Source organism: Schistocerca serialis, chromosome 6 (genome assembly GCF_023864345.2).
Source record: "Schistocerca serialis cubense isolate TAMUIC-IGC-003099 chromosome 6, iqSchSeri2.2, whole genome shotgun sequence".
Lineage (NCBI taxonomy): Eukaryota > Metazoa > Arthropoda > Insecta > Orthoptera > Acrididae > Schistocerca > Schistocerca serialis.
The window spans coordinates 388,616,564-388,639,345 of NC_064643.1; the positions used below are offsets into that span (position 1 = coordinate 388,616,564).

General features: G+C 40.7%; 1 protein-coding gene across 4 annotated transcripts in view; it reads left to right on the plus strand.

The window, feature by feature from the left end:
• The window catches only part of LOC126483832 (cap-specific mRNA (nucleoside-2'-O-)-methyltransferase 2), a 296,880-nt gene that overhangs the window by 114,599 nt on the left and 159,499 nt on the right, over positions 1-22,782 (plus strand). For all 4 annotated transcript variants that reach the window (XM_050107032.1, XM_050107034.1, XM_050107033.1 and 1 more), the window contains 2 exons: positions 3,169-3,363; positions 20,427-20,538. In XM_050107032.1, coding sequence (XP_049962989.1) covers positions 3,169-3,363; positions 20,427-20,538 — 307 coding nt within the window. The remainder of the gene's footprint in view (positions 1-3,168; positions 3,364-20,426; positions 20,539-22,782) is intronic.

A 22,782-nucleotide genomic window follows, 5' to 3' on the forward strand; every position in this document is an offset into this window, starting at 1 on the left:
TTTCATTTATAGAAGCCTTCATTAACAATTGGCAATGTATATTAAAAGAACAAATAAAGTTCAATATCAACAATAAATGATGACATCATTTAAGGCCTCTTAAAATATTGCACAATCCATTGTCATTTTCAGTAACTTCCTTCTGCTTCACAGACATCGTGCTGAAGACACTCCACGCCACTTGCTGTTCCTTTTACACTCATTAATCACACACAATATACTGCCATTCCGTACTGCTGGGAAAACACTGAAAATTATGAATTGACCAGTATAAAACTTCTAAAGTTAATTGCTTCTGAAATCTAAGACAACTGGGCTATCTTATTTATAAAGTTGATTCCATGGGTTTGTACATATACGGCTAAGAACAATAATCCAATTTTTTAGAGAAATGAGGGCAGAAAATATTTCTAACCTAATTGAAGGAATTCTGGTGGCATTAATCAAAATTGAATTAAGTAAACGTATATGTGTGTGTGTGTGTGTGTGTGTGTGTGTGTGTGTGTGAGAGAGAGAGAGAGAGAGAGAGAGAGAGAGAGAGAGAGAGATAGAGAGAGAGAGAGAGAGAGAGAGAGAGAGAGACTAAACTGCAACAGATTTGTGAACTGGGATTTGATTAAATTTCAAACACTTTCTTTATTTTTGCAACAGTGAGATGTACAAGATAACAATGTAACCAAACACACTTTTCATTGTTGTCACTCAAAGAAGTAGAATTATGAAACACATTTAAATACAACCATGTCTTACACCTGTTAGCTGGAAATGTGATGCACCTCACTGATGAACCTGTGGGACTGCATTCTACCAGATGGCCATTGGTACCAGTGCATCTTCATACTCTTCTATAATGATCATCTGTCATCGTACCAATCCTGCACTTGTCTATGAAGAGAAACTGACTCCATTGATCCATCTGCCATACCAGGTGTTCTTACATCCACTTCCTTCGTTCACAGCTGTGCTGGGTGGTTTGTACTGTTGTTCATAATAGATGGTGAATGTTAGAATAGCATTGCTGGATGTAAGCCAATTACTAATGTCTATGTTCATACTTCACCAACAACAGTATCATGAAAAGAGAAGGATACATGATACTAGTATTATTTATCTCCTTCCCTCAATCCATTTCATTTGAGGAGGATGCTGCAAAAGAAGATTGATTTCCACTATAATTCTTTCGTGCATTCTCATTTTACCACAGCAGATTCTTTGTCTTATGTGCACTTGAGACAGTTAATGATCATCTTTACGACTGCCAGGGTTATTTCATCTACCATCATTTATCAGTGTATGAAGAAGAGAAGGTGCAGCAGTGCTACACTATTTGGAAATGCAGTTGTTGATATTATTAAAAAAAAAAGAGAACTTTCACACTAGTGCAAATGTAGGATTTTTCCTAAACTTGTTACCGATTATATTTTCAGAAACAGGGAGCTAAGTGCATTTGGTGTAATTGAACATTGCACATTGTGCTTGTTAACATATGGTAATATGTATCCAGTGAATTGTGTCAAAGGGGTAGTTCTCTTGGGAAAACTATAAAATTGCAAGGAGAGAGAATAGCTAGCTGGTATTTACTTTCAGGAGATGAAATTCCAGTATTGCAGATAGACAAATAGAAGTGTGAAAAACTATCATAGCTTTCAGAGCAATTATTTCCTTCCTCAGGGAGAAATGGAAGTGGGTTGGGGACAGTTATAAAGCAGGGGCAGGTCACTGAGAATCCAGGATGAGAGGGACTCATTTGTTGTGAGGATAAGGGGAGACAAAGATGAAGGGAGATGTATCAGAGAAAGTTGAAAATCATAGATAGTACAATGTTACATGCTTATCAGTGTATTATCTTTTACCTCCAACTATTTCTAATATCTCCCCTTTCATCTTTGTCTTCCCGTGTCTTCACAACAAGGGTGTCGCTCTCATCCTGGAGTCTCAGTGACCTACTCTCCTTTCTACCTCCCAGAAGAAGGAACTAATATGAAACCTCCTGGCAGATTAAGATTGCGTTCCACGAAAGTGGGCAAGTGCTCTACTGACAGAACTATCCAAGCACATCTCATAACCCGCTCTTGCAGCTTTACTTCTGCCAGTACTGAGAGTGGGTTGTGAGTCATACTCACACTGATCAGTCAGTCGAGCACATCCCTGTGAAAGGCAAAGGTCCCAGGTTCGAGTTCCAATCCGACACCCAGTTTCAATCTGCTGGGAAGTTTCAAATTGGTGCACACTTTGCAGCAGAGTGAAATTCATTCTGGAAAGAACTAATAATTTTGAAACTTAGGATATTTTCTTGCACTTTTATACATGTCTGTAGATAGTAATAGAACTACACTTCGTGAAGATAAGTACTAGTCATCCGTTCTGTCTCCTTTTAGTTTTATGGCTCTGCAAGTTATGAAACAAGCAACTGAAGACCAAGCAGGTCATAAACAGATAAGTATTCGTATACACAGTCTGTGGACAGGGAGGTGGGAAATGTGACATATTGAGTTTTTTGGGTGACCTGGCACAGAGAGATGGTAGAATCTGCAATATCATTTAAAGTAAGGACACATACTTTTGTTCATTATACTTTCAACATTACATGCTCAACCTGACAGAGCGCAGTATTACATTACTGATATGGTCACATAAAGTGATTGCACATCCTACTTTTTTATTACTTCTAGAATAGTAGCCCTTTATTTCTACAAGATGACATTTTTTTGTAAAATACTGGGCATGGGGTTGTGTAGTGGGCTCATTCTGCTTCCTTTCCACACACCTTTAATAAGTAATCCACTGGGGAGCTAACCTTTAATCAAGTTATGGTTCTGAGGAATGCTTGCCTATGCTCTGAACTACGTACTGAGCACTGGAAGACTTTATGCACATAAGTGTGCATGCACATGTGCGCGCACTTTTTATGTATAATTTTCCTAGAACCCAACATAAGGTAATTGTCCAATCTTTAATACTGCATGACAAATGTCTTGAGGAGAAGAAAACACCTTGTGAGTTTTTAAATAATAAATAACAGGTAGACTATTTGACACACCGAGGAAATTGTTATGTATCTTGTAATGCTTTTTATTGTTACAGATTAGTCTCAAGCATTAATTTCAATGTATTACATTAAGGATTGCCTTCTTTTTTGCATATTACATATATTACTCTTATTATTAGTGGAAATGGCTGTCAACAACTCTCAACCCGTATTATGAAGGCAACCCTCTCTCATGCATGATCAATGATGATAGGTTCATTCTTCATACATTAGAAAACTGGACATTTGGCGCTGATTTTACTGGTAATCTTATGGATACATCAAACTTCAAGCACATATTAGAAGAAAGTCAGAAAATGGGAGATGTCTTACTGGTAAGTGTGTAAATTTTGTCCGATTAATTGTACCGAAGAACATTCTTATATGCTACATGTAATTGTTATGTAGATGTACCACTTTTTATTAATGTTGTCAGTGCTGCACTTAGGAATAATAGCACAACTAAAACAATATGTTCTTCTGTAAAGTGTTCTCATATTAACTGAATTATGTTCATTTATACAGCGTAGTTCATGGCAGCTCACACTTAGAAAGTGTGGGTAACAGTTGCTGGACACAGTTAACCAGTAGAATGACAAGATACACATAACTTTTGTGCTTCAGGATAAGATAATATAAAACTTATGAAATGCTGAAGAACTGGGGCTTTATATTTGCAATTTATTACTTCTGTTCTGTAGTTCATTCTCCTGTAACAAAATATGAGAATTATTCGGATGATAAAGGTGTGAGATACACAGTATTCCTGAAGCATCACATTCACAATTTAAGTTGATGATTGTGTGCATATATGTGTGTGTAGAGAATTTTTTTCGATTCTTTTCTATATAATCACCACAAATACCCATAATCATTTGAGTCTACTTAAGAGGTGTTTTTTTATTTGTACTCAATGGAAATATTATGCCTTCTCTTTCAAGCTGTCATCAGCTGTTGCATGCCGTTGTCATTATCTGCTGTGTTTTTCTTCTACTTTTGAGACAAGAGTACGTCATTTGGTGCAATATCTGGGTTGTATAGCAGATGCAACATAACTTTTACTCAAAGGACCAGAACAATCCCTGTGTCATGGCCTGGAGACAAACGTTCAATGCAATGTGGTCCCTTTTAATGTAATAAAATGCTTACCTTGATGCTTCTGTATGAAACTGATGTTCTGAAACTTTTCTTTAATGGTGAATGTGTGCGATATGCCATTTATTACTGGTTTTGCAAGGGATGTGGCGATCTGTATTTCATGAACTGTCCAAATTCTGCAAATAGATAATAGCACCTTTGCACGATGGTGGCACGTAATTTTCTTTTCAGCAAACCTAGTTTCAAATTGTAAAAATCTTTCCGTTTTTAAGTTACTACAAATATTCATGCCGTGTTCTGTGGAGTCTGGAATGGGGTTATAATCTGTTCGAAGGACACTGCTATTTGTCTTTGTTTCTGGCATTCTACACATATTGAAAGCAGTTTCATGTAAATAATCAGAATTGTTAAATCAAAAGGGAACATCACTTTCAAAAACTATAGTGAGGTGGCTTCAGAAAGTAAGCCACATGTGTTGTCCCACGCTAATACCATTGTGCAACAAGAGCGGTGCATTGTCAGCGGAGAGTACATGTTCTCGATGCCCTGCAGACACAGTTCTGCTGTGGACAGTTGACAGGTGCATCCCAGCATGGAAGTGAAATGCAACTGGAAATGTAATCCAAACTCGAAGTATGGAGCATAGTATGATTCTTTTGGGCAAAACATCTAAATTGAACACAGATTCACTGAGAAGTTCTGGCAATATATTGCCCAAATTCAGTGTCACATCCAGCCATTGTGAAGTGGTACAATAATTAGACTGAGGCTGTACAGAAATGGGTTATACTCAATGAGGAGGGGGCCATCGTTATTGACTACAGATGACATTGTCTAGGTAATTGAGGAACTGACTCACAGAAACTGCATGTCTTCTGACGATGAGGACATTCACACAGTGGTTATCGAGTGGCTTCCTGACCAAGCAGTGTATTTTTATCTTTGAGAAATTGAATGATTGGTAGTACATTCTGACCATTGTTTCTATAAACTTTGTGACTATGTTGAAATAAGTTTCATGTGTTTAGGTTACTTTGAAGTGTAGTATAGCATTCGATGAAAGTTACTGGGTTGCCATAACAATGTGTAACTTACTTTTTCATTTCCTTCATTATTATTAGACAGAATGTCTGACCAATACTTACCTTCATGTGATAAAATTCTATAGATGATAGGGCAGAGTGAAAACTAAAGATGGATTAAGAGAAACAGAAATGAAGTGAATGATACAATTAAAAACTATGAGGAAAATGAGTGGTGAAGACCAGATACTAAAGTGAGATAAATAGTTAGTTAATGACGACTAACACTTAGACCTGGTATATACATATTCAGAAGCATTTAAATCTGTGAGGAAAATAATTACAAGGAGCAGTAAGAAGACTGATAAAATATTGAGATAGTGTGGTAAAGCAATTGTAAATCATGTGCGTTCTGTCTTCAAAACAATATTTATTGTATTTAGTAATGCTAATTTGGGAAATTGCAAGATCTTTATTGTGGCATGTTAATTACAGCAGTAATCATTATCACTGCCATCATTATCATCATATTTAACAGTTACTATTGTTGCTATTGCCACACATTTTGACAATGCTTATTGAAATGGCTGAGGACAATTTGGCAGAAAGAGTGTGGAATTGTGGGTAGAATCGTGAGAAGATTTTTGTCACTGACAGAATATTCTTTGTGTATTAAATAGTGTCATGAAAAGATGTTGTATGGTGAACAACAATGAAAATAAAACAAGAGTAAATGGAGTGTATCAAATTAAACCAGGTGATGTTGAAGAATCGAATTAGGAAGTGAGGCACTAAAATTAGTTGGCAAGATATGCTATTTGATTAGCAAAATAACTGACAGTGGTAGAAGTAAAGAAGATATGGAATTCAGAATGATAATAGAACAAAAAAAAGACAAATATGTTAACACACAACATAAATTTACATGCTAGGAAGTGTTCTTGGATGGTATTTGTCTGGTGTGTATTAGTGTACGGCTGTGAAATGGGGGTGGGGGCTGGGGGGGGGGGGGGAGGGGAGTAAACTGGATTAAAAGAGCAAAGAAAGCTTTTGAAATATGGTGCAAAAAATGAATTCTGAACTCTCAGATTTTCTTGGCATGGTTGATTACGATAGACTTATGGACGTTCCACCAAGTTATTGTTATTTCCATTTTAAGCACAATTGTGCATAAAATGGGTACAAGAGCTCCACAGAATTCAACCGGAAGTATGCTATTAGAGAATTCTGAGTTTAGGTGGGTAGATCAGATAATTAATAAGGAGGCACTAAATTGCTCCCCTGCCAAGATTCTGCTCAGGTTTTTCCAAGGCCGCATAATCGCTAGTCGCTCGCCACAGCCCTGCAGCAACTGCCAGCCACATGATCTGTGGCGGAAAGCTGCCACTCTAATCTCCCCCCACAGCTTGTATGCTCACAATTATGTAGATAGTCATCGTTGTTCACAGACCCTCCCTTAATATTCTATGTCCCTGTTTATGCAGTAGGGTTTACAAATGCTAGTGCAGGCTGTAACTCATTGGGTTTGTGCCTGTCTGGTGTGCACACGCCTGCGGTTTGTTGACTAGATTGCTCCCTAATGTGCATGTGCTGCGCCGCTTTGGTACCACTTAGCTCATGGTGAGTTACGTATTGCATTGCATGCTACTGTGCATTTCACAATTTCATATATTTGTTTACAACGGGGCTACATGCAAGGTGGAGCATTGTATTTAGAGTATCATGATCTCTAGACACATAAAAGTAAAATTCTACCTTGTTGCAACAACTCATCGTTTACAAGTTTGACATAGAAGAAAAAAATACAAACAAAAATTTTCCTTATCAACTAACAACATAAATTCTGGAATGTGAGTTTCCAGCATCCTAAATCTAATATTATTATGCTTATATACAACTTAGAGGGTATACAGCCCTTCTTCAATATATAAACGTTCTGAACTCTTTGTGTGGGTAAAGGCCTTTGTCTTTACCCATATTTGTGTGTACTAATCTGTATGCTCCTGTATAGGGGATTTTAGTAATTATCTATGTACCATTGTATAGCATTTGCCATTTAGTTCAGTTTTCCAATTTTTGTGGATTTGGGATGTTTTCTTAGTAATACCTTTTATCCTACATTAAAAAAAATGTGTTGTACGTTTCATCTTTCTGCCATAAATTCCTTTCCTATATTCAGCCCAGGTTTTAAAATTGATCGCCGTTCTCAACACAGGCTCTCTAACTTCAATGTTGACATCCAGAAAGTGATTAGCAAAAACATGATGCCTGTAATTAAAGTTCACTGTGCCCACTCTGATGGAGAAATAAAGTTATTGATCATTGAAGTTCATTACGCTGAGGATTTAGGATGATGTCTGGAATTCATAGAAAATGCAGTTTACTATAACAGTTTTCACTATATTCTGAAAACGATAAAGTTCTAGACAAATGTTTAGCCAAGCAATGCTACTATCAGCTATTGTACTATCAGAGCTCTTCAGAGTCTATTGCGTGGATCCTATTATCCCTAGGTAACGAAACTGATCAATAACTGTTATCGATGTAAATGTTCAAAATGAATGCTCGCCAAAATTTGATGTTAATATTCATCAAATGCCACACCAGTAATGGTAGAAGGTCTGTCCTGCGGCAACACGTGAAAATACGACATACGCAAACTGAGAATAAATCACTGAAGTCGTTCCGCAATTAACACTTTACCACAATGTGAACTCATTGTACTGCACATAATCAGTCAACTCATTGTTACATGCATACCGAGTTACATAATATGGCATCCAAGGCTGTTCCTTGCAACTACACAGACGCGATGCGGATTCTGACATGGAGTGTGCGCTGATACGAATCTAGAAGAGAACTGGGGCCTGACTCTAGCTCGCAGCGCTCTTATTTATATAGCCGCAGTGGGGACCACCGAAGGCGCAGCTGACAACATTTGCCTTCCTGGCTAACCACTGGGGCTATCAGAACACCACTTTAAGTTACTAAATAATTAATTGCTTCATTTTTTGAAGGCCAATGAAGCTCTCAATTTAATTGTGCTGTCAGCACACAGGTAAGTATCTGTAATAAAATTCTGATGTGGCTAGGTTAAATACTTTTGCCGAGAGAGTTATTTTAGTTGCACTGCATGTAATAGAAGAGCTCTGAACTTGCCCTGTGGAGAGACACTACAGCTATAGTTTTATAGCCACCTTTTGGAAACTACTCACATCTTTGTTGTTATAGTGTGTCTCCATTCTACCTAAATCTAAACATCCTAGCTTTATCTAATCACTTCTTAATCTACCTTGCTTCCGTACTTTTAGGATACAAAAACATAAAATCATGAATTTCAACCAAAATATTACTTTGTGAGATCCAGCATGCTGTTTTCATTAAATTACAATGAAAAAGGAATCCGAATATAAATTTTGAAGTTTTAGCTCCTTCCTGTTGCGCCGATGAATTTTACGTAAAACATCCAACTTTCGAAAGCTGTTAAAGTTACTAAACTGAAACTTAATGCAGTATTATTTTAGCATCACTTCTGACATGCTATTAACTTTTCAGATCATTTACTTTACTTTTAAGGTATTGCACAACATTCGTGATGTCATAGATAGTTAGAGCGGACTAGGCTGGCACACAATGGAAAGCATACGAATTCTGTATGGCGTGAGTAGGCTGCTTCCCTACTGTACTTTATCATGCAGTGATAATTCCTGTATTGGTATCTTGGTCAGAGGTTTCTCCCACTCATCTGCTTGTTTGCAATTGAATATCAGCTCATTTGATATAAATCAAGTTGATGTATTTGGAAGGTTGTTAACAACTTGTAAGATGGGAGTGACATATTCAATCCACTTGGTATGTTTATGAGTTATAAATGTCCTCAAAAACCTGTTGAATTCCTTAAAAACCCTTTCTATGGGAGATGCTTCAGGATGAAATTTGGACACTAAAATGTGTTTGATTTGGTTGGAATCTACAAACTGTCTCCATTTACATCCAACAAAATTTGAGGCATTATCTGTTAACATGACTTCTGGTTTTCCTACTCTTGCAAAAAATCTTATTTGATTCGTCTTATAATTGATCTGGCTGTAATGTTCTGTACCACATACAGTCTTACGTATTTGGTGAAAATATCATACAGATCTACTATACATTTTACTCCCCCCCTTACTGCGGGGATAGGGTATAGGGTCCAGCCACATCTAACAATACCTTTTTTTTTTTTTTAGCCACAGTGGGATGTAGTTCTATCTGCTTGGAGATGTTAGAATGTTTTGCTTTCTGGCAAACAATACACTTTTGTACCACCTGTAGTATTCTTCATATAAGGTTGGGGAAATGACAATATTTACCTATTTCGTCAGTGCATTTTGCAGAGTCATAATGGCCCCAAGTATTGTGTGTGTATAAGAAGAAATCATCTACGTATTCCTCTGGCAAACACAAATGCCATTGTTCTTGTTCAGGATGGTTCCTACGGAACAGAACAAATTTGTGGATAGTGGAAAACCTTTTTAACTTTTCATCACCATTTTGTGTAAGTTTCACTTTTACCTTACTCCAGCTTTTGTATTCCTGCTGTAATTGCTCCATGTGTTTACACATGTGGGCATAGTATGGTCAGGGTGTTTTGTCTTCCATCAACATAGCTCTTATTTCACCTTCTTTCTCTAAAAGATTGTTGAATCCCTCTAAGCCTTGTGGTACTCAAGAAAGAGCATCAGCTATTATGTTTTGGTTTCATTTTATGTGTGCTATTTCAAAATTGAATTCGTGACGATACATACATCGCCTGGCTATCCGTCAGTGTAGCAGTGTACAAATTAACAATAATGATAGGTTTGATGGTCACTGTATACTTTTGTATGTTTACCCCAAAGGAAAGCACTGAATTAGAGCCAAACCCTCTAACTCTATAACTGAATATGTACGTTCAGCTTTGGATATGGTGCAGCTGGCGAACCTAATTAATTTAGGGATGAGATTTCCCTCTTCTTCTACCATTTGAAAAAGGCATGCACCCAGACTTTGGGAAGACGCGTCAGTGCATAAACAAAAATCCTTCTTCGTGTCTGGTTGGAATAAAATATTAGTGTTTAAGAAAGCCCTCTTGATGATCTTGAAACTGACATTGCTCATCGCATAACCAAGTTCTGTTTTTCCGTAGAAGAATGAGTGAAGTATTGCAGTTCATAATTTGGTTATTTATGAATTTCCTGAAAAATGAGACTAGGCCTTAGCAAGTCTTTAATTGCCTCTTGTTTTGACGAACAGGGCAGTTCCTAATGACATCAAGTTTTTTAGGATCTGGCAGTATGCCTTCCGAAGAGATTATGTGTCCTAAAAATTTTATCTTTTCTTGTCCAAAATTAGATTTCTTGAGATTTGCTGTTATTCCATATTTGGAAAAGTGTCTCAATACTTGTTCAATTAATTTTAAGTATTCGACCCAAGTGGATGTAGCGACTTAAAGGTTGTCCACTTATACTGTTACCTTACTCAAAAGTTCATACCCTAGCACTTTGTCCAGTGCAGAGATAAATACACCTACACTTACGTTCACTCCAAATGGTAATACTTGAAATTTGAAGCTCCTGCTCCCACATTCGAAGTAGTTTTATTTGCCAATATGAAGCTGGAGATCAATTATAGTAAGAAAATTAGCATCATGGAATTTCATAAGCTGTTCCTTTAAATTGTCTTGACGTGTTCAAGCTGGTACAATAATCTTATTAATGTTACGTGCGTCGAGGACCAAGCACACCTTGCCATCTGGCTTACTCACAGCCAAAATAGGACTACAATAAGGGGAGAATGATGATTGTATTACACCCCATTCAAGCATCCTGTTAATCTCTTTTCTACTGCTTCCCTGTTTGTCCATGGTATAGGGTATGAAGTAGAACAAAAATTGTCATGAGGACATACTTCCAATTTGTACACAAAATCCTTAATAATACCTGGTCTTTTTTCAAATACATGTATATAAGCAAGTATCAGTTCTTTAAGTTCTGCTTGCTGTTCTTGAGACAAGCACTTTGATTCACTTACGTTTGTGTTTATTGTGTCGACATTTACCCCTTCTGCTGCTGACTGTTCATTATTGTATGTGTTGACAAACATAACAATTGAACCTCAAAATCGTGAGTAACTTCAGTTTTATGTCTATTAGTACTTCGTCTGATTAGGTCTGTTACAAATAATTTGTTGTTTACAGTGAAATGACATTGACCTTTTCCTATATCAGTTTGTACTTGCTATGTCCTAAATGTATCCGGACCTATTAAACAATCAACTTTTAATTTCTCTACTATCAAAAAATTGCATCATACCCAAAATTGTCCTAATTGTATGGGAATTAAGGCTTGCATTTGGACTCCTTTCCATTGCTGCCCAGTAACAGTTTGTACCTCGCAGTTTTGTACTGGCAGTGTGGGTATACGCCCATGTTTCTTCAGTTCTTGAAAGAATCCCTGTGACATCAAATTAGTCGTAGCACTTGTGTCAAGCACAGTGGATACATCAAGGTCAAATATTTAGGCATTAGTAGTTGCTTGTACCTTGCTCTCTGTCAAATTTTTCTGCGTACCCTCATTACTTTGATACAGATCATCTTTCACATCACTACCGTGATCGTATCTGATAAAGCAAGTGTCGATCAAGCTCGTCTCCCCACTCCCCTCCAAGTTCACAGAATGGGGGCCTACTGTGACCGGATCAAGTTTTCCGATGTCATGGGTGGCATTGGTCTCTGGGTTAGGCATAACTTCCACTATATGGACTGTTGGTGTTTGATTACGCCAGTCAGTATCCTGTGAGGCTCCTGACTGAAATTCTCTTTGCCTTTGCACATTATTCAAAATGTGTGTATTACTTTGTTGACTGAATTCTGCTGTCTGTGGATTATTCAGGTGTTTTGTGTTTGCCAAGCAATTGGCTGATTATTGCCAGTAGCTGGTCATATGTTACATGCCCATTGTTGGTTTTGTTTAACTTTTGCCCATTTCTTTTTTCTCCATTGCTGTTGTGATTACCATTACTTTTACTATAGGTCTGTGTAAGGTACGGTTGCCACCCTTGTTGTACTACGAATCCTTTGTTCACTTGTTGGTCCGTAAATCTCTGTGGCATTATCTGCGTATCAACAGGCATGGGTTGCACTGGTCTCTCTTTATATACCAAATCTATTGAGTCCAGTACAGATAGAAAGTATTCGGTATCTTGTTCCTTATTCAAATGTTTTTAAAAGTAGCCCCTTAAGCTTCCATGTGTGCCATTGAACAGAGCTGGGTTTAATACTTCACATCTGAGCCTCTCTTGTATGGCATGAGACCAATATTTATCCATAATGGCTCTCTCAAAATATTCATAGTAGTGGTAACATTCCGCCATGTCCATAGCCCATAGCAGAATGTCACCCTGTGTGTATCTAACAGCAAATCTAATTTTCTGGGTTTCGATCCAGGTACGAGGTAAAACATTTCAAAATGTTCTGATAAAGATCACGGCATTTGTTCTTTCTCCTTCAGAGGTAAATACCGGAAACTGTCATTGCCTAAGTAATCCCTTATCTGCAAGTAATGTTGATAAACGTGCCGCACTGTCAGTGACAGGTGTGTTTCTGTTCGTTTGTGGTGTAGTGCACGGCAACTGCACTTGCTCGATGGGTACAGCTCCTGGCAAGTGTTGTTGCATTCTGCAACCTTCACTATATTCCTTCAGTGGGCTAGCCATGTATTGTGAGTAACCAGTGAAAGTATCTAACTTCTCTAAAAGCGTGGGTTTGTTTTCTGTGAAATGTTATTTTGGAATGTCAGTAGTTTTAGCAATACTGCCTTGTAACCTTTCCTCTGCTTCATTTAAATCTGAATCTATTTTGGCTAGAAGTTGACTTTCTTTGTCTTTCAGAGTTTCTTTTACTGTATCTACATAAATTTTGCACTCTGACACTACCTTTTCAGAAAGGGTGCTGCCCTTATCCATCATCCTGGCTTCAACTTTTTCAGTTATTTCCTTTACATCTTATCTTTCTGTTCTTTGGCAAATTTTGACTCTTAAACTTAACTGGTCTACTTTTAGATTTAAAGTGTTTACTTCTGTAGTTAAATTTTTACATACGTCTTGCAGCTCGCTGACTGCATTTGCCACAATTTTTACCGATGCATCCACTTGGTATTGTGTCTCCTGAATTTGAGAATATGCTTCACTAAGGTTTTGTAACTCACCTGCAAGTTGTTCCTGTTTATCATCTATGGATGATACTTTTTCCATCAACGTATTTATATTGTGGGACATGTCGGCACTTAGTTCTTGTTTTAGTTGTTTATCTAGCTCTGTCAACTTCCCAGATAATTTGTCAGGTAATTCAGTGAATATAGTTTTGCTCACCTCACTGAACTGTTGACTAATACTACTCTTAAAATTGTTAAATGCCTGATTTTGCCTTGTAAACTGTTGTCCTACATTTTCCTTAAGTTGTTATACTTTCCCGAAATTCCTGTTTTAGTCAGTATCGGTATGTTTCAATTAAAGTAGATTTACCTGTGTACACCCTAATATACCTGATTATTATCTGACACAGTCTTATAGAATTTGATGACTTATACAAATTTTCATCTTTTCTTTAGAAATGCACTTTCCGTAAAGGATATTAATTGAAAGGATAAGAGATTATCTACTGACAGAGAAATAGCACCAAACCAGTGTTGCCAGTGTGATAGCTGCAGAGGATGCCTCAATTGATTCTTGTAGCTTGTTTAGTGTAGCTGGCTTCTGTTGATAAACTTCTTTCAAGGTCCCCAATAGGTGTAAGGCTTTTGGCTTCAGATTTATCCTGATTATGATGAATTGTTGTACTAGTTGGTGGGTGACTCCCAAACACATTATGCCATTGCTGTTGTACCTCCATCATGTTTTCGTACTTTCAGTACCATTTCAATGTGGCCTTGAATTACTCAGACAACAGTCTTACTGTTATAACCTTTAATCACTAATAAATTGCGTGGATATACAAAAGTAGAAACACTAGCGGGTTACATGTTACTAACTCCGTATCTGTCATTCGACTGCCATGCCGTGACATGCGGCCGGCGCCGTTCATAGCCAGGTGGTGCTCCCGCGCTCGGCCGAGCTGCGAAGCGCCTCTATCGCCGTGTTCGCGTACTAACGTAGCGGCACTTTTGAATGTCGTGGCACTGTCACAACACTTTTCCCCCCTTGAAAAAAAAAAAAACACTCACTTCCTTGGAGACACTGACAGTGCGGAGACATCCATGGCCTCTTGGGAGGCCCCGAGAAGATCCCGCGGAGAAACACGAGAGTATGGTCGAAAATGTCCAGGACGGAAGCTTGCACGTGGAACGTGCCTCTTGGACGAGATGATGGGTGAAAACTCCGGAGCAGCATCCATAGGTGTTGTGGACCTGGGGGTGTGCTCTAGCGAGATGGGTCCCGGAGAAGGCGGCGTCGCGACTGGGGCCGGTTCCGGCGTACTCTGAAGCGGTAGCGACGGCGGCGGCAGCAACACGCCCGGAAGATCGGCAGCAGCGACAGGACTGGCTTCTCGGGCTGGTGGAGACGAAAGGTGGTACCGGCGTGGCCACCACTCGTGGGCGCATCTGGTCGTAATGGTGAACAACCATGCCGTCGTCCGTACGTATTTCACAAAGCCGGCGGCCGCGAAGAGCCTGGACCACCCCTCGAATCCATTTAGGGCAAGATCCATACCCCCGTGCCCACACGTCGGCGCCCACCGGGTATTTTCCTGCACTAGGGGACACAGTACAAGGCCTGACAGGGTGAAGCAGGTGCAGTAGAGTGCGCAGTTGGCGGCCATGCAAGAGTTCAGCAGGGCTGCGATCACCCAGAGGCGTGAAGCGATAAGAACTCAGAAATTGCAATAGAGCGTCATCTGTGGAAAAATCACTAAGGAATTTTTTCATTTGGCTTTTGAAAGTGCGGACAAGGTGCACGACCTCCCCATTCGATTGCGGATGGAAGGGCGGTGCTGTAACATGATGAATCCCTTGTCCAGTACAAAAATCACGGAAGGCCTGCGAAGAGAACTGAGGGCCATTGTCCGTGACAATCGTGGATGGAAGACCTTCTAGCGCAAAGATTTTGGACAAAGCCAGCGTCGTCGCCGCAGTGGTGGGCGACGGACATCGAACAACAAACGGAAACTTCGAGAAGGCGTCAATCAACAGTAGCCAATAAGTGCCGAGGAAGGGGCCGGCAAAGTCAGCGTGCACCCGTTCCCACGTCTGCGCCGGATCAGGCCACAGAGAGGGCAGAGTACGAGGCGCAGCCAGTTGTTGAACACACTGATCACACGCAGCGACCATGTGGGCGATGTCCGAATCAATACCGGGCCAATAAACGTGCCTGCGGGCCAGGGACTTAGCCCGAGAAATCCCCCAATGGCCCTCATGCAATAGTTTGAGAACATCTTTGCGAAGAGAGGCGGGCACCACAACCCATGGAGATACGCCATCCGTGGCCAGAAGAACAACACCCTGATGAACAGACAGACGAAGGCGCAAGGCATGGTAGTTGCGAAGGGGATCCGATGCCCGGCCCTTGGTCCTGTCCAGCCAACCCCGCTGAACAAAACCGATCACCTGACGTAGGACCGGGTCCCGTGCAGTAGCCGACGCTACCTGCGAACCTGTAAGTGGAAAACCCTCGACCGCACGACGTTCTTCCTCATCAATGTGGAAACAGAGTAGTTCATCTCGATCGAAAACCGGGTCAGGGCCCATCGGCAAACGCGACAACGCGTCAGCGTTGGCGTGCTGGGCCGTGGGGCGATAGTGAATCTCATAGTGAAAACGAGACAAGTATAAGGCCCAACGTTGCAGGCGGTGAGCTGCCTTATCCGGAAGCGACGCCGAGGGGCTGAACAGAGAGACCAGCGGCTTGTGGTCGGTGACGAGGTGAAACTTAGAACCATACAAAAAAACGCTGAACTTTTTTAGAGCATAAATGATAGCGAGCGCCTCCTTTTCTATTTGAGAGTAACGCCATTGGGCATCGTTGAGGGTCTTGGAAGCGTAGGCGATGGGTCATTCCGACCCATCCTCATACCGATGGGCGAGAACAGCCCCTAGGCCATACTGTGACGCGTCAGTCGCCAGAACCAAGTGCTGACCCGGACGGAATGTGGCAAGACAAGGCGCCGACTGCAAATGAGCCTTCAGGCGGACAAAAGCCTGCTCACACTCGGCGGACCAACAGAAAGGAACGTTTTTGCGTAACAGCTGATGCAGAGGATGAGCCACCGCCGCCGCGGAGGGAATGAATTTGTGATAATAAGCAACCTTGCCTAGAAACGCCTGAAGTTCTTTGACCGTAGACGGCCGGGGTAGAGTGGTAATGGCCGCAACGTGCTGTCGTAGAGGACGTATACCCTCACGGGACAAGTGGAAACCAAGATATACAACGGAGGGTTGGAAGAACTGTGACTTGTCCAGATTGCACTTCAACCCAGCTGAATGCAGAACCCGAAACAGTGAACGCAAATTGCGAAGGTGCTCCTCAGTGGTAGTTGATGCAGCCGGGAACGGGAGCCGTGAGCTGTTCCAAAAACCGCTGAAAAATGGCCGGCGCGCTAGCGACGCCAAATGGTAACCGCTGGTACTGATACAACCCACAAGGAGTGTTGATGACGAGAAATTCCTTGGAAGATGCATCCAACGGCAACTGATGGTACGCCTCCGATAAGTCAAGTTTGGAAAAGAACTGGCCCCCAGCGAGCTTGGTAAATAACTTCTCAGGACGGGGAAGAGGATAAGTGTCAATGAGGCTTTGAGTGTTGACAGTGGCTTTAAAATCACCACACAATCGCAGACTCCTGTTTGGTTTAGAAACCACCACGATGGGCGATGCCCATTCGCTGGAGGTAACAGGAAGGAGAATCCCCGAAGCTGTTAACCTGTCTATCTCAGCTTTGACAGGTGCACGCAACGCCATCGGAATAGGGCATGCCCGGAAAAACTTAGGGCGAGCCGTAGGTTTAAGAGTAATGTGGGCTTCAAAATCCTTGGCACGACCCAGACCAGCAGAGAACACGGACAAGAATTCGGAACACAAGCCATCCAGCTGTTGATATGGAATGTCCTCAGATATGAGGTGCACATCATCATCAATGGAGAACCCGAACAACTGGAAAGCATCATAACCGAACAGGTTTTCAGTGCCCGCATGATCCACCACATAAAACGTGAGGGGCCTAACAACAGACTTGTAGGCAGTGGAAGCATCAAACTGGCCAACGATAGGAATTTTCTGCTTATTATAAGTTCGTAGATGTCGCGTAACTGGAGACAAGGGAGGGGAGCCCAACTCCAAATACGTGCGAGAATTAATGAGAGTTACTGCAGAGCCAGTGTCCACTTGCATGCGAATGTCTTTATCCAGAACACGAACAGTAACAAACAACTTATTCGTGTGAGAAAGCACACAGTTAACATCCATGTCCGATGCCTCGTCCTCGTCGACAGGAACTTTAGGGGACTGACACACAGAAGCAATGTGGCCTTTTTTCCTACATGAATTACACGTGGCCCAACGTTTTGGACACGCGGCTCTGTCATGCTGTACGAAACAACGTGGACAAGAAGGAAGGGCAGAACGAACCTGCTTCTGGGGTTGCTGTTTTCGCTGCGAGCGTGGCGGTCCAACGCGACGTTGTTGACGCGAGTGCACCGCCGCCACATCGTCGTTTCCCTGTGAAACAGGCAAATTGTCCGCGTCAAAAGTGGTTTGTACAGCGCCTACATCACACCACGCGTCTATTTGTGCACCAGCAGCATGAGACACTTCAAACGATTGAGCGATGCTGAGAACTTCCGACAACGACGTGTTTGGCAATTGTAAGGCACATTGCCGAACTTCTTTATCAGGAGCAAGCCGTAAAATAGCGTCCCTAACCATTGAATCAGCGTAAGACTCATAATGAGTGTCCGTGACAAACTGACATTTCCGACTCAGACCGTGTAGTTCCGCCGCCCAAGCCCGGTAAGATTGATGGGGCTGTTTACGACACCGGTAGAACGCCACGCGGGTGGCAACGACATGGGTGTTTTTGCGGTAATAGTTAGACAATAAGTCACACATTTCTTGGAAAGACAGAGAGGCAGGTTCCCGCAGAGGGGCTAACTGAGACAGCAGCTGATAGATCCGTGGGGAAATCCCAGAGAGAAATAACGACTTACACATAGGAGCGTCGACAACGCCGAAAGCCAAGAAGTGTTGCCGCAAACGCTTCTCATAATCCTCCCAGTCTTCAGCGGCCTCGTCATAAGGAGGGAATGGAGGCGGAGAAGAGGAAGACAGACGATGAGTAAGCGACGTCGACAACGCCTGAATAGCAGCCGTCAGCTGTGTTTGTTGTTCAATAAGCGCTTGCATAAGCTGTTCCATGTCTGCCCCGACACGAACACACAATTCCACAATGCAGGAACAAAAATATCCGACCTCGTCGCCAAAAAGTGTTATAACCTTTAATCACTAATAAATTGCGTGGATATACAAAAGTAGAAATACTAGCGGGTTACATGTTACTAACTCCGTATCTGTCATTCGACTGCCACGCCGTGACATGCGGCCGGCGCCGTTCATAGCAGGTGGCGCTCCCGCGCTCGGCCGAGCTACGAAGCGCCTCTATCGCCGTGTTTGCGTACTAACGTAGCGGCACTTTTGAATGTCGTGGCACTGTCACAACACTTACTTCATTCATTGCTGCACTGTCATCTGCTGGAAAATGAGCACTGAGATCTGTTGAGAAAACAGTGGACTACACTGCCGCACAAATCACAACAATACATAATTTTGTTCCTTTGTGGTACTACTCTGTATTCTGGTAGATTCTGTATTTTAATATTAGCTAAACAGAAGAAATGATTATTAATGCCATGGAGTTGAGGAGACCTGGTATCACAAGGAGAAATAACAGGGAATGCTTTCAGATACTATAATATTCTGATGCAGGTGAAGAAAGGACGTAAGTACAATGTCAAGTACAGATGAGAAAGGGGAGCAGGGGGATCACAAAAGACAAAGAAGTAAAAAAATGGACATGAATAAGGAAGAAAAAAAAGGAGAATATCAATGAAAATATGGTATTACAAATCAGGGGATTTGAGCTAAATTCACATGGGAATAGTTATTTCAGACGAAAGTTAGGGCGAAGTAAGTTAGTAAGTAGATGAAGACGGTTGGGGAAGAGAGAATGCAAGTGAGAAATAAGTGGAGAGAATTTCAGACTTATCAGTTCGTGCACTGAAACAGTGTTATTTATTCCACTTAGCTTCTGCAGCTCAACTCGATGGAAGTATTTTTAAAAAAATCTCCGCTTAACATTGATATATCTATTTGTAACAATATTTTTCTTGTCCACATGCCTATTCGAGAGATCTCTGTACAGCTCCCTGCCCTATTCCAGCAAGCAGTTGCAATTCAGTGAGAAACTTATTGTTCATTATGTTAATGGCATGATGTGCTGCTCATTATGTCTAATTATTTTCAGTGATCAGACAAGTTTACAGCTGTGATATGCAACATTTTGTTTAAACATTCACACCATTATCTACGCAACTATGGCAATTCTTCATGGTTATTATAATGAAACAAATTATATATTTTACCTAGAAAAACAGGTCTCACTTTTTCTTGGGCTTTCCTCAGCCAGTAGAATAACAGCACTGTCATTTGCAGTTTGCTTTATGTAAGTGCAGTTTTGTATTAATAAGTGCACATATCTTGCTACATTGATGGCAGTATTTTGATTCAGATTCTAAATTCCTGCTGCCTCACACTACCTTGTGGGATTATCTTTCATTGCATCTAAACAGTGTTCACTGTTAACATAGAACAGAGTGTATCTTTCAACAAAAGGCATAGCATAGTGGTTCAGACACTAATTGTGTTTGAGAGGAGTGAGATTAAAAGCGTACTTTAATTTCGATAAATCACTTGAGGTGAGTGTTAGATGTGTATGTAAAAGAGACTGCAGCTGATTTCGACCTGCATCCTAACCCATTATGAATGTTTGCCATGTCTGATTTGATTTGATGTGATGTTAAACTCAAAACTTCAGTTGTAAAATTTATTTCTGTCAATGTTTCATCAGATTTCCACATGCTTGTTATGACAGAATTGGTTTTTTTTTTTTTTTTTGATACATTAATTCGTTGTGTTGCCATAAGTTAATTGTCACTCCAGATATTACTGACCCGCAGTGAGCGCTCCATGTAATTAAAGACATGATGTGTTGACAGGTAACAGCTGATGGAAGCATTGACTGTCAAGAGAATCCTGGTGAACAAGAGCACATTGTGTCAGCACTTCATTATTGTGAGGCAGTTACAGCACTTCATGCACTTGCAGCAGGTTAAAGTTTACAAAACTACTATGTTGACATATTTTATGTAGTTCTTCTTTCACGTGTATCAGATTAACTGAAGCCAATAGCCTATGGACTGCATCTACAGCCATGTCTAGGGAACTGTTGTGATTCATTTTTTGTACACTGGATCAAATTGAGTTAGAAACTTTACATTTGCTGCATAGACATCAGCATCAATATCTTTGGAGCTAACAAGGGGAGGACGCCAATTGTGAAATTCAGATTCGATTCATACTGCGCATAATAAAAGCTCACGGCCAGAGGTGTAATGTAGCAAAGCACCAAGATGCACTTCTCAGCCGCTGTCGAGAAAATCGACAGTTAGAAGAAACCGTTGCGGCGAAATACTCTCTACGATTAATAATTTTCTACAGCGTCGTGGCGCTGCGGTAAGCGCTTGGATTCGTAATCCGAAGGTCATCGGATCGAATCTCGCGCCATGCAACCCTCTTTTTTTCAAATGTGTGTATAAACACACACACACACACACATATAATTCCCGGCAATCAGTTGCAACAATTATGCATATAGTAAGTTGTTGAAAGTCGTTTGTCGTGGAAAAACTGGTGACTTCGAACATCATTATGTTTTCCACAAACAAAGTTGTATTTCACAAATGTTATTAATTGTCTTCATACTGTTAACCACGTATAGTTAACGGAAGACGTAGAAACGATATTCCGAAACGAATACGTATAGCGTAAGTCAAACGTTCGAATTAGAATAGAAACCCCACGAACACAAATTTGCTGTGGCAGGTATGAAATATAAACTCCGTTACTTGCTCGTTACACTTGAAGGACGGATGTTGAATGGGCCAAAACGAGCCGCCGCATAGCAGTGTAGTTGCCTGCTAACTTCGAAAGAAGGTAGGTGCGGTCCCTAGCGCAACTTATAACATCGTCGAAAATCAGTGCGGACGTGAGAGCTTTGGTATACTCTGTTAAACAAACGGAAAAATGGAGGCAGTACAATTGGAGAGCGATCCACCTTCACCAACATGCATAAGCAATTCATTAATAGTATATATATATATTACAAAAAATAATAATAAAAAAAGTTGTATGGCGCGAGATTCGATCCGACGACCTTCGGATTACGAACCAGAGTGCTTACCGCTGCGCCAGGACGCTCTGGAACATTATTAATCGTAGACAGTATTTCACGGCAATGGTTTCTTCTAACTGTCTATTTTCTCGACAGCGGCTGAGAAGTGCATCTTGGTGCTTTGCCACATTACACCTCTGGCCATGAGCTTTTATTATCCGCAGTATGAATCGAATCTGAATTTTACAATTGGCGGCCTCCCCTTGTAAGTGTGGAACAAGTAAATGATTGTGTGATTTACCTTATAGATTAAAGTGTTATAGAATTGTGTATTTAATTCTTTTTCCTATACTTATGACCAAAATGAGGGCCACGGAAAATACTTACAAATGATCACTTAATATGTTGCCATATCTTGCATCAGCAGATCTTAGTTTGGAAATTGCATTAAGCAAAATTCATTAGTGCAATACCAGTTTAATTACAATGTTGAGAAAATGAAATGTTTCTTACTGTAAATGTAATAACTTTGACAATTTTCTGACACTCAAATTTTGTAGCGGACTACAGGAAGTTCCTGAAAAAATCGTTTTTGCAATTGCTGATTCTTTGTTCAGTTTATCAGCTGTCACCCAATTGCAAGAACTGTGTTTACTGTAATTATTAGACAAGGGCCTAACTGGTATACTGAGTTTGTCAAGTCACTGTAAAGTGTAGAGGAAACCATTACATCAATGGCAGTGCATGCTGTAATGTCTCCCAGTGCATTTCCTTCTTCTCATGCGTAACCGGCTCTCACAATCACTACTCAGACTAATTACTCCTTGCACTATATGAGGTCTTGCCACTGACTCACACTACCCATACTCAATTTTATTTTATTTATGTTATAAAACTGAAGAAATTGCAAAAACGTAGGAAATTAAGGCGATGGGACCTAGATAAGTTGAAAGAACCAGGGGTTGAAGAGAGTTTCAGACAGCATTAAACAATGGCTGACTAGAACAGGGGAAAAGAATGCAGTAGAAGACAAATGTGTAGCTTTAAGATATGAAATAGAGAAGGCAGCAGAGGATCAAATGGGTAAAAAGAGAAAGCTTAGTAGAAATCCTTGGATAACACAGAAGACACTGAATTTAAATGATGAAAGGACAAAGTATAAAAATGCAGCAAATGAATTA